Here is a 13,374-nt window from a genome sequence, read left to right on the forward strand (position 1 = left end):
AGTAGGTCTTAGAAAATAGCAGGCCGTCCCGTATTACAAGCTCCGGCTCTTCCCGTCCCTTAAGAATGTTTATTTCGACGTTCCCTAGCAGCCTTTTCTTATAGAAAGGAGCAGGATCTAGCCAGACAGTATTGGTAATGCCGTTAGCTATATCGACCAATCCTTTGCTATTAAACAGCTAAATTCCAAGTTATAATAAATTATTTAAGGGATTGAGACTGGGATTTTTATATTTTAGGACCTTTTATCTTAGGAAAGTTTTATTCTCAATTAAAGTAGTATAATAAATATCTCTATTAGAGGCGTTCTTATTAATAGCTTCTACTAACTTTCAGTCTCTAGTTTAATTAGTAGAAGAATTCTTAATATAACTACTAGAGGAATTAAATGGTCTCTTTTTGCTTCTTTAGGCAGTTCTTTAATTCTAGCTCTCTTAATAATAGTAGTATTAAGATGATATTATTATTTAGAATTACAGGAGGCTTGCTATTATCTTTTTCATTAATAAGAATAATATTAATAATAAGCTTGTCATCCTAACTATTAGTAGGCTTTCTAATCCTACTACTAACCTTATTAATAATTAGATCCTCAAATAGCAGATTCTAATTTCTTTTTATAAAGTCTATTACTAGGTCTTATTCCTCCTGGTTGGGAGACTAGTTTCAGATTGCAGAGCTGGATATTAGACCTTCTAAGAAACTAGCAGCTGGGGACTTTAGGAACTTTCAGATCTATAGAATAACTAGCTTCTTAATACCACTAAGAAGTCTTATCTTCCAGACCAGCTTCAAGGGGATATTAGCTTCCCTTTAACCTACCCAGGCCATACTAGCTTCCAAGTTGAAATTACAATAGCTAGCATCTCTATCTCTCTGCAGCTTGTAATATTAATTGGGAAAATAACTAGGAATATAGCAGTAAAAGTATTTAATTTACCTCTAACTATAGTTGGCATTAACAATAAAGTCCTAGTCGTCCCATAAAATCCTCTAGAAGCTGGGTTGTAATTGTAATAAAGCTAATTAAAGAGCCTCTACTTATCTATAGTATTCTAGACTATAGCTACCAACCTAGCTTCTATATCTTCCTATTAACAAGCTATATTAATACTTAACCCTTGGATTATCTTAGTAAGGGAGTTAATAGCTTAGTTGGTCTTTAATTAACTTAGCGGCGGAAAGGAATGTTTTATATTCTTCTCCAAGGGCCTCTTATTTAATATAAATTCTCTCTCCCAAGGTTCCTCAATTAGGTCTTTAAATTCCTAGTCCCATTTAAGTAAGGATATTATAAGATCGACTATATTGTTATAGATCTTTACTTGTAGCTTCTAGACTAAGATATTCTTCTATCTATACACCTAAATAATAACCTTCTGGGGAAGAGTATGGAAAATAGCATAGGAATTGCCTTCCTTGAATTTCCCTCCATTCTGGAGAGCCTTATATAGCTCTTAATAGGTCTTAAGCTAGTTAAGTATCTCAAGATCAGTTGCTTTCCTTATAAATAGGGAGTTCATCTTTAGAATTCTTTTAAGGAGTTAGAGCTGTTATTCCTTATCCTCCTTTTTGAAGTTCTCTAGAAGCTTTATCTTAACTTCCTCCTAGATATTATATTTATAGGCCTTTTCCACCTTCATCTTGACATTCTTATGGGAAAAATAGGTCAATAGTATCTTCTTTTTCTCGTTGGTATGAACCCTGCCTCTAATATGATTCTCAAACAACTACATAAAGCTAGTAATATTAGTCCCTTTGAACTTATATTTAAATATATAAATAAGGATGAGAGATCCCAATTTATTATCCCCATTAGCTTTTAAGCAGCTCTTATTATTTAGATTTATCTTGGAATAGATATTTAACTCTAGAGGGGTCTAATCTTGCAAATATAACTCCATACCAGCTAGAAGAGTAGCAAGCTATAACTAAGCCAGTTTAATATATTAAGTTAGGAGGTGGCTAATTATATTCTTAAGTATCTTATTTAATGCTTTTCTCTTCTTTTTCCTCCTTCTTATCTTAGTAGTAGTATTAAAATTGCAAGTATAGTTAGAGAAATCTTAATCTCTTAGAGAATAATTCTTCTCTTATAATATAGCCTTAGCTAACCATATTAAAATGAATATCTAACTGTAATAATATCCCTTCTATATAGAGAAATATATAGCTAGAAAGAATTTGTAAATAAAGAATAAAAGAAAATTAAAGGAGGGTTAAGTATCTATCTCAAGTAGGCGTAAGTTATAATAATTGTAAAAATCTCTTAAAAATGGGCTAGGAGTAATAAAGGGGAATTACTACTAATAATCAAGATTTTTACTTAGCACCCTTTTATACTTCCTAGCGAAATCTCTTTCTATAGGGCAATTGTCGTAATAATAACTCTCTTTCTGGATGCTACTAATCTCTTTATCTTCTTTTTCTACTTCTAAGGTTAAAATCCCCCCCCTTATACCTTTCCCCCTAAGCTTTAAAATCCCAATACTATAGATAAACAACAAAGCTAGTGTAGCTAGACCTCGGTCTTTCATAAGATACCAAGTTACAATTATTATAGTGATGCCTTTCCATCTAACTAATCCCTATACATTCTTATTTAGCTAATAGCTTACCAAATAGAATTAGCAGTCTGGGCCTTAAATAGACCTCCTACGGGCATAATTATCCAGGGATATCATTTTATAAGATGCTTTCTAAGCCGATTGTGCTTTCTTTTTCAGTCTAGCCCTTAAAGCTAAAGAGTTAATATAGTTGTAGTTAGTATAACCTGGAGTCTGGATTATCACAAATATCCTCCCTCGCAGGAAGTATCTTAGATAGAATACCTAGCTCCTCACTAGTTTAATCGGGCTTCCTAGGCTCCCTCAGCTCATAGGAAATTCGGGGAGGTCTCGATCCCCCCGTCTTTTCTTTCCTTTTCTTCTTGCTTTTTTTAAGTCCGGCGGCTTGCAGCGTAGAAGTACATTAATTGATCCCTCTAATGAGCAAGATCAATTGATTTGCCGCCCCACCGTGACCTCCAATTTAGCAGCAGGAAGGGACGGAAAACAACACCCAACTTATTAACCTTCCCTAGGGGAAATGCACAGAGAGTCGTTGCACAGGCATCTTGGCCGGTCAGCCCGAAGCTGCACCAGATTATGCATATGAAGTCGGATCAACCTGAGGCTTATGTCTCCTGATAGGGAAGCATCTCATGAGATTGTATATCGGGTCGGTTGCAGGAAAGTTCGCTGGCAAGGCATTAATGGGGCCTGCGGCAGACTGATATCTAAGGGAGGTTGAAGATGGAGGTTAGATAGGGAATGTAGTAATGGCAAGAAGGCTTAAATAAATCTCTTAAAAATGAAGGCAATCAATTAATAGACTCCCTAGCAGCCTCGAGCCCTTCCGGCCTCTCTGACTTCTAGGAAGAATCTCTGATGAAAGGAAAAACGATGATTTCCCCCAGTGATGGCACTGACCTTCCCTTTTAACCCCATCCGGGTCACCCTAGAGACATCCCCGCTAGCGACTAGCTAGCCCAAGTGTCCCTAACTGCCTGTTACAATAACTTTAAAAATTCTCGGGGTTTATTTTCTTATTTATACTGTAGAAAAGAATAGGTTTGGATTAAGAGTCTTTTTAGTTATTTAATAAAAAAGTATTAATATGCTGCTAAGGTTAAATTATAAAAACTTAGATTATTACTACTTGGGTTTTATAACTTACTAGCTAAAATAAGAAGAGCTTAGTAGAAGTATTAGTATTAATAAGTTATAATATTCTTAAACTAACTTTATTTTACTCTTAGTAAAGCACATCTATCTATAGTTTAATTCTAGTATCTTTAGCCTTCTTAAGATAGTTAATCAGTCTTTAGAAATAAAAGGTGAGATATAATCTATTAGTTATCTTATCTTGTTTAATTAGCTGTTTTTCTATTCTAATTTGCTTAAAGTATAGTCTGTATACTTCTTTACTATCTTAGCTAAAGGGCTTCTATAATTATTTGGGGTGGAGTCAGGTAGAATAATATCTAGAGATATTTAAAGAAATATTTTTTCCTAATTAGTGAAACTTTAAGAGATATTATAGGCCTATATAAAATTCTAGTTAAGTTTTATATTTAATAGTATATTTTATTATAAGAGTAGGCTAAAAATAAAGAGATTATTATTAATTTAAATAATATATTTTAAGTATATTATATTTTTAGGATATTTAATAAGATATATTATATTATTTTAAAAAATTTAGATTTAAATATATATTTATAATTTTATAAAATTTATTATTTTTTTATAAGAAGAGTTATTATAAAAATAGTAGAGTAAATTATCTATTCTATTTATATTATTTATTAGAAGATATTAAATTTATATTAATTTAAAAAAAAATTAAAAAAATTAAATATTTTATAAAAGATTTTATTTTTTATAAGATAATAAATTACTATTTATAATATAAGCTAGTAATATATATTATAGTTTATTATAGTAGGTTTTTTTAAGTAATTTATTAAAATTTTAATTTAAAAATATTTCTTTTTAATAGCTTAATATCTAAAGCTTTTTTTTAAGTCTGCTAAATTAGCTTAGAAAATATTATTATTTGAAATTATAATTTAATAATATATATAATAGATTTGAAAATTTACACACGAGACCGAGATCATCGAGATCTCAGCGGTCTCTTACCTAAAATCCAATCGGACATCAGAATCGAAATCAGCACGAAAATCTACCCAGGTTGCGATGCCGCAGCGGCAGCCGCAGGGCACCGCTGAGGTGGAGGAGCCGATGGCGGTGGATTCGGGCCGTGCTGGCCTCGAAAACAGCAGCTTCCACCCCAACGCGGGCGCTTCCCAGTACGGGCAGCGTCAACGAAACGACATCGCGACGGACTCGCCTAACGAAGAAGCGACTGCTAGAGACACCGACGAAGAGAAGGCACTCGAAGAATTGTCCGGCCTTGTCCAGGGGGAAATTCTTGACAAAGTATGGAGAATCGTCCGCTCCCTTGCCGACGCGAAGATTCTGCGCCACCGCAGCGACACCGCCGAGACCACCCCAACACGCTCTGAACTCGAAGAAACGATCTACAAAGTCGTACAAGATGCCATCCGAGACACCCGAGCCGCTCCCGACGCGCAACCGCAGCGATCATGGGCCGAAGTCGCGGCGACCAGACGCGACGCCTACCACCCCCCCCCAAAGCCCGTCCCCGCCCGACACGACCGCGAAATCACGGTGAAGCAAAACAACCCCCCCGACGAGATACGCACACGAACCCCCACCGAAACCGTAACGGCAGTCAACCTAGCTATTGGAGAACCAAAAGCCGCAGCAGCAGCCCGCCGCCTCCAAAGCGGCGACACAATCATCACCTTCCACGGCCCGGCGGCCAAATACATCGCGGCGGACAACTGGGTCCCCAAGGCCTTTGGAGACAACGCATCGATATCGAAGAGAACCTACAGCGTCATGATAAAAGGCATGCCGGCCGAATGTCAGAGAGTCGACCGCGACACCCTCTGCAAGGAAATAGGGGAGGAGAACGACGTCACGGTCATCAGAATAACCCCGGTACGAAGCCGCAAGGATACCGCAACGAGAATCGGAATGATCCTAGCAGTAGACAGTGTATCGGCCGCCAACCAGCTATGCGACAGAGGACTAGTGCACAACTCGATGATAATGGACTGCGAACCCTTTGAGGAGTCGCTGCGGCCGAAGCAATGCTTTAACTGCTACAAGATGGGCCACATCGCCAGATTCTGCAGAGAGGAAGCCCGTTGCGGACGCTGCGGCACCGCAGCACACCCGGAAGGGGAGAAGGAATGCCCGCTGGCACCCGATAAAGCTGCGAAATGTCTAGGATGCCAAGGCGACCACCCAGCGTGGTCGAGACAGTGCCCTGCAGTAAATAGCCACTGGCAACGAGCAATCCGGGCCTACCCACACAGACCCAGACGATTCGAAGACAGGCAGAACCCGCAGCGACACCCCGAAGCCCCCGCCCGCAGCTGGCCGAACCCAGAAGACTATGGACTCCAAACCCTCTCCCACCAGAAGAGAGGCCCCGGCCGCCCCCCAGGCACAAGCCGAGCAGCCAAGGTAGCCAGAACGGGCCCCAACGCCATCGCAGTGGCACCGCAGAGAGCCAACAGAACGCCGGAAGACACAACCATCGGAAGGGCCTTCCATAGAGCACAAAGCTCTGCCCCAACGATGTCCATGAGCCAACCAATCGAGGCCGAAGCGAGCTCCAGCCGCACCCAGGACCCCCCCCCAGCACATGGAATTAAAGGTCCTCCAATGGAACACAAACAAGCAGGCAGCCCTAACACTCCTAGCCCTAGGAGGCAAGGAGCAATACGACATAATATCCCTACAGGAACCGCATCGAGATCCTACTACGGACCAACCAGCCTGCCCGGCTACCGGCAACTACCACATGATATATCGCAGCGGCCGCTCAGCGATGTACATACACAAAAAACACAGAATCCGAGACTGGACAGCGATAGGAGGGGCTGACTGGGGAGGAGTGATCTTCAAGGCAACAGGCCTTCGGATAATAGGGCTCTATAGCCCAGGTGGACGGATCGGCCGGAGAGGACCGTTCAGAGAAGCCGCAGCGGCTTCGAGGGGAAATCCCTCAATAATCGTAGGCGACATCAACCAACATCACCCCACATGGGACAAACACAACAGAACATCGGGAGGAGCGGAAACAGTTATTGAACTAGCCACGCTCAACGGTTGGAGCCTCCTAACTCCGAGGGGAAGAAAGACAAGAAGCCAAAAAGGCCACAGGGATGGCACCATAGACCTCGCATGGGCATCGCAGGGAGTACAGGCCCGCCACGGAGGGGAAGCAGATATCGAAGGATCAGACCACAGACCCCAACTAATCACAGCGAACACCCAACCGCAACCCCAACTGCAACCCCAAGGACCCCCAGACGATACCGAAGAGGCCCTCCGCAACCTCAACTGGAGCGAAATGAACGAGTCACGCATAGCGGCTGAAGTCAACCTGAGGCTAAAGCTAAACAAGATCGGAGCAAATATAAAGACTACAGAGGACCTAGACCGAGCCACAGAAGAGCTAACTGAAGCCCTCACCCAGATTGCGATCGCAGCGACCCCGCAGCGCAAACAGCCATGCTGGCGATCGGAAAAATGGTGGAACGCTGAAGTCCAGGAAATCACCAAACAAGTCAAACGAGCCAGGAGACGCTACCGACAACGCAAGGGTACCGCTGAGTGGGAGCACCTCCTCCTCACCCAACACCTCCAGAACAAAGCCGTAAACGAATCACGCAGGGAACAATGGAGGCTATTCCTCCAGAAAGCCGGCGACGACCCCAAGACATTCTGGAAGATGGAGAGATGGGCGAGACTCCGCAGCGGCCTCCCTAGGGACAGCCCGCGGATCCCACCCCTACAAAGAAGAGAGGGAGACGAACCCACAGATGACCACAGCGAGAAAGCCAGGATCCTGGCGGAACGTTTCTTCCCGGACCCGGAGGTCGACCTCAGCGACATCCCCGAGGGGGCCACCGCCCCTTTACCATTTACCCAAGATGACTCCAGGGCCCAAAAATGCGACGACAAGGAAATAGCGGATATCCTAGCAAAGATGAGACCATGGAAGGCCTCGGGCAACGATAACATCCCTACAGGCCTCCTTAAGGCCTGCGGCAAGGCATTCAACGAGACAATGGCCAGGATAACCTGCGCTAGCATGAGGCTAGGATACTTCCCGCAGCGGTACCGCAGCGCGACAGCAGTGGTGCTCAAGAAAGCAGATAAGACCCGAGAAGAAAGAAGCTACGCTAAAGCCTACAGGCCCATCTCACTCCTATGCACGACCGGGAAAATTATCGAGGCAGCCATCAAGGAACGCCTCGTCATCGCAGCGGAAGCCCTGGGGCTCCTGCCGGGAGGCCAGATGGGAAACCGCACCGAGAGATCGACCGAGACAGCCATCCGACTTGCAACCGAGGCCGTCAGGACGGCATGGGACCGCTCCGGTATCGCTACGATCCTGCAACTAGACGTCTCGGGCGCCTTCGACACAGTAAACTTCATTCGACTACTCTACATACTCAGACGGGCAGGAATCGACCCTTGGTTAGTAGAATGGACCCGCAGCTACCTCACAGGAAGAACGACGCGACTTCGCTTCGATGACGAAGAATCTTCCACGTTTACAATCCGCGCAGGGGTACCGCAGGGCTCCCCCCTCTCCCCCATCCTCTTCCTAATCTACATCGGCACACTCTATAAGCTACTGGAGCAACAGAAAGGACTCGTCATTGCGGGCTTTGCAGACGACACCAACCTAATAGCAGTAGGGCCATCGGCGACAACGACCCGACGCCGCCTGGAAACCGCATGGGTAATCTGCGACGTATGGGCCAAGAGGCACGGGATGATCTTCGAACCCAGCAAATCCAAGCTCCTCCACTTCACCAGGAAACACCAACCGATCCGGGACCCCATTCGGCTAGGGAACGCAACGATATCGCCGAGCGAGGACCTTAAGATGCTAGGAGTCTGGCTGGACCGGAAACTGGATTGGTCAACCCACCTCAAGAAACTGACGGCTAAAATGCAACGCCAGCAGTGCGCCCTCAGCGTGATCACTGCGTCTACGTGGGGATGCAACATCCACAAAGGCCGCCTGATCTATGTAGTGGCAATCAGGACCGCCCTAGCCTACGGAGCCTCCGCCTTTCACCAACCCACCGAACAGGGCGGCAACCCCCGAGGGATAGCCCGCAAGCTAGCCGCAGAGCAGACGAAGAGCCTTCGCATCGCAGCCGGGGCCTACAAGGCCACCCCAACGAGAAACCTAGAAATAGAGCTTGACGTCCCCCCCCTGGACCTTTACCTCAACCTACGGCTTGCCCACTTCGAGGCACGTACCAGCACCGGACCGGCCCAACAGGCAATCAACAGGGCTATCGCAGCGGTATCAGCGGCCCTACCGAAACGCAGAGGCCCTTGGAGACGCCCCAACGAAGCAAACACCAAATGGCTGCAAAGGTGGCTCAGGGACGGGAAAACAGCAGTCGATGCTGTAGACAGAGACTGGAAAGCACGATGGACAGCCGAGGCAGCAAAACGGAGGACGCAGAGGGGCCGCGACGACACCAGCATCTCAGACAGATCCCCCTTCGAAATGGACCACAGGACACTACACGGGAGCCAACCAAGATATATCAACAGCCTAATCATCCAATTACGAACGGGATGCATAGGCCTTCAAGCCTTCCTCTTCAGCAGAAGAGTCCCCGAGGTGACATCGCCACGGTGCCCCTGCGGCAATGGTAGGCAAACCGTAGAGCATGTCTTCACCTACTGCACGCTCTACGACAAGACCCTCCTCCCGGAGCCCAAACCACGGGACCGCAGGGATGTGGGACGCTACCTCGGCGACAAACGCACCGCACCCGCAGCGGCAATCTGGTACAGTAAGACGGTCCGTCCCACACAGTTCAGACTGGCAATAGCCCTACAGAAAAAATGGGAGGCACAAGAGGCAGACGAGGGAGGAACGAGATCTCAGCGATAACGCGCGGGTAACCACCCGGACTGATTGATTGAGACGTGGACGAAAGTCGCCCCGTGAAGGAACTAAGCCTATGAGGAAGGGTGCCTATGAAGGGCATAAGGCCGAAGCCGAAGCGATACCGTCAAGATATCCACTAGCCAATAACACTGTCATCGTCCTCCACATCCGAAGGAACCTCAACAGAGGCGGCGTTGAGCAAGGCCTCACCAAGGACGACAAGGCGGCGAAGGAGACGGTTGGTCTTAGCAGCCGCAGAGCCACCGCCGAGGGCCCCCAGGGCCAACCCAGCGACCACCTTGTTCTTCGACCCACCCGCAGCAGAGGCCGCAGCGATAGCCCGCTGGTCGCGACGGCTGAAAATCTCCTCGGTCTTGTTTACATCGTCGGACTACACCAAATTAGCAAGATCCCCAAGAAACCGCAGAGGTACCTACGCGGCTGAGGGTCGTGCCCGCCTCCCGGCAAGCGTGATACCAGGCCAGGTGGGCCATGGACATAGCACGGGCGGGAGCGACGAGGTCGGCAGAGTGAGAAGAAATCTAGGAAGGGTTAACAGGGACTCAGAGGTACCGCAGGGGCTACTCACCGAACCGCAAACATGCTTCCCCTTCACACAGTGGGCGCAGCGGCCACTGGATCCTAGTCGAGAGTCAATACCAAAGGAAGAGAGACCGCAGAGCCGACGCAGAGATAACGCACCGTAGGCAAAGCAGAAACGACCAGGAGCACTGGCCAAAACCATTGACCGAGCGCAGCGGGTGCAGGGAATGGGTCGGTAACCACCAACTTTCTACAGAACAGATTAGCAGGGACACCGCAGAGACACCGCAGAGTACTCACCTCGGCAAAGAAGACTTTCTCTACATCAACCAGGAGGGACGGCGGCTTGTCGGGCACTTCCAGAGCAGGACGAGGCGAAGGGGTGTCGGGCTTGGGTCTCTTCGAACCCTTGGCCGCACCCGCAGCGGCACCGCCGGAAGGACGCTTGAGGGGAGTGACGACAACCTCCTCCTCCTCCTCCCCCTCCTCCTCCTCCTCCTCATCGTCGGCGGGGGAAGCCGGGGCAGCCGCAGCGGCCTCGTCGCGGGCCTTCTTCTCAGCCTTCTTCTGGGCGGCTTTCTCACGGCGACGGGCTGCAGCCTTCGCCTTCCGCTCCTCGGGGGTCGTGCGGGGAGGCATCGTGGCGAAATCGAGACGTAATCGAAGCGGCAACCAGGCGGGAAGCGAGAAGGAAAAAAACGACTTTCCACAAGTCAGCGAGGACCCAGCGACAGCGCAGAGACCACAAAGGGGGAAGGAGGGAGACTCACAAGAGACAGCCGCGGCGGGGGCGGCGGCGGGGGAATGATAAGGAAGAAAGGAAAAAGGGAAGGAAGAAACGGAGGGGAAGGGGCTTTTTATAGGGCTCGGAAAAGCCTTAGGCAGGCCCCGAATCCTTAAGCCCTAAGGGGCGCGAGGACAGAGGCGCGTTCGAAGCCATCGAGAGCCTGAACCGAAAGTGAGGAAAAGGTGAGAATAGAGACCGCCGAGGCAACGCAGGGCCCGCCCTGCGACGCAGCAGGGCGAACCAGCTCCGGAAATTGTGGGGCCGGGATCCCGAGCGAACGGCTGCGCGGGCCCGGCACCCACACACGCGCCGGCACACAAGGGTCACGTGACCGGAAGAAGGAAAGGCCGAACTCCGTGATGCCGACGGCGGCCCGGGGGGCCACCGCAAGGTCATCCGGAGGTCCGCACCAGGAAGGGCAGACGCAGCGCTGCCGAAGCGATCACGAAGAAGGCGAACCAGGCGGGTCGCAGCACCGGTCGCTGCGATCTCGCACACAACCCCCCGACGGCTCCTCTACGACCCAGAGGAAGCCGAGACCGGAAGGCGGGCAAATGCATACTATGCAACCTGGACAAGGCTGGTGACGAGTTTACCAGTACAGACCTGACGACAACAACGAGCCCTTTGAGGTAGCAGAGCGAAATCGCAGCGAGGTTTTTATCCTATAGCTAGATAGCTAGAAGGTTTTTCCTCTCTGAATTAGTTGAAGGAGTTCTATAGGCCTAGATATAGGTAAAATAGCGTATACTAAATAAATTAAATATATATAATAAGTAAGTAGGCTAAATAAATAAGTAAGCTAAAAATCCCTTAATCTCTTATCTTTTTAATTAATTAATTAATTCTTAACTACTAAAAATATCTTAATTAAATAAAAAAGAAAATATCCTTCTTACTCTTTAAGCTCTTTAAAATAACCTAAAATTAAATATCTAGAATACTATAAAGATTTATAATATATATTGTAATATCTTATATTGCCAGCAGAAAGGTATACTATCTTAATATAATACTATCCCCAAATTTTATAAGCTATTTAATCTAGAGAAATAGATTATTATTTAATTTATTCTTAATTTAAATTTATAAGAGTTTCCCCTATAACTATATAATATTAAATAAATAGCTAACTAACTGCTTACTAACTATAATATATTATTTATTAGTAAGTACTAAGCTTCTAACTTTATTAAATAATAACTAGAGCTTAAAATATTATTCTTTTATAAATATAACTATTAGAGGGCTAAATAAAAAAATCTAATTATTATTTATAATTAATTTTAGCTTATAGAGAATATAATTATAAAATATAATATTAATCTAGCTAATATTTATAATTTTAATAAGATTAGCTTTATAATAAATATAATTATAAGTAAAATAGTTATTATTAGTATAAATAGATATAAAAACTTAAAATTAGTTTAGCCTGGAAATTAAAAATAAATTATAATTATTTAGATAATTAATATAAAAAGCTAGATAATTTAGCTATTTATTATAATTACAAGCTAATATTATTTTACTAACTAATATTAAAAAAGTAATCTTCTAGGTAATTAGGCTATTATAATAACTTAAAATAACTAAATTAATAATAAAATAAATCTTAAGTAGCTTAAGTATTTTAATTAATATATAAAGAATTAATTAACTAATTACTATTATCTTCTAATTCTTAATAAATATAAAAATTATTATTTTATTAACTTTAAGAAATATTATAAAAAGAATAATATTATTATATTTTATATACTATTTTATTTATCTTATTTATTCTAGCCTCTTAATATCAGATATTTTAAGCTACTTAAAATAGCCTATAGTTAAGTAATTAAGTAATTAATTAGATATTTTATAATTTATATTTTAAAGACTGAGTTCTTTCTAGCTTTTTATACTATCTATAAAGTTACTATAATAAGAAGTAATATTAAAAAAGGTTTTTAAGAGGCTGGACTTATTTTCTTAAACTTAGAAAATATTATATTAAAGCTTAATATATAGCTATAGACTTTAATACCAGCTATAAAAGAGATTAGCTTTTCTAACTTTTAAATCTTAAAGACTTTAAAGATAGTATTTAAGATTAGTTTATAATTTAAATATCTTAAAAGATAAATAAAAAGATATTAAAGTAGCTCTTTAATATCTATTCTTAAAATATTTAAATTATTTTCTAAAAGAATAAAAATAATAATATATTAAATAGTATTATTAAAATCTAAGAATTAGATTCTTTAATAGATAAATAAGACTTTTAGTAAGTAGTATAAAGTAAAAAAAAACCTACCTATAAAATAGAGAGAAGATAATTGTAAAGAAAGAAAGAGAAGCAATTAATTAAATAGATATTAATATATAGATATAGGCTAAATTATTAAAAAGTAGTAGTTAAGAGAAGTTGGCAATATTAAGAGAAAGATATTATAGAACTTATAAAAAGACTGGTTATAATATAAGAAT

The 13,374-nt window shown here is 43.7% G+C and overlaps 1 protein-coding gene across 1 annotated transcript; it reads right to left on the reverse strand.

The window, feature by feature from the left end:
• Window positions 1-9,708: 9,708 nt before the first annotated feature.
• On the reverse strand, window positions 9,709-10,754 carry BGZ61DRAFT_541941 (uncharacterized protein; the record flags this gene model as incomplete). The annotated part of the gene is made up of 5 exons (XM_046255112.1): window positions 9,709-9,963; window positions 10,010-10,114; window positions 10,162-10,214; window positions 10,275-10,365; window positions 10,416-10,754. 5 exons carry the CDS (start codon window positions 10,752-10,754, stop codon window positions 9,709-9,711), a joined length of 843 nt encoding a protein of 280 aa, XP_046093680.1.
• Between the last annotated feature and the right edge of the window lie 2,620 nt (window positions 10,755-13,374).

This window comes from Ilyonectria robusta (genome assembly GCF_021365365.1).
Source record: "Ilyonectria robusta strain PMI_751 chromosome Unknown BGZ61scaffold_82, whole genome shotgun sequence".
Taxonomy (NCBI): domain Eukaryota; kingdom Fungi; phylum Ascomycota; class Sordariomycetes; order Hypocreales; family Nectriaceae; genus Ilyonectria; species Ilyonectria robusta.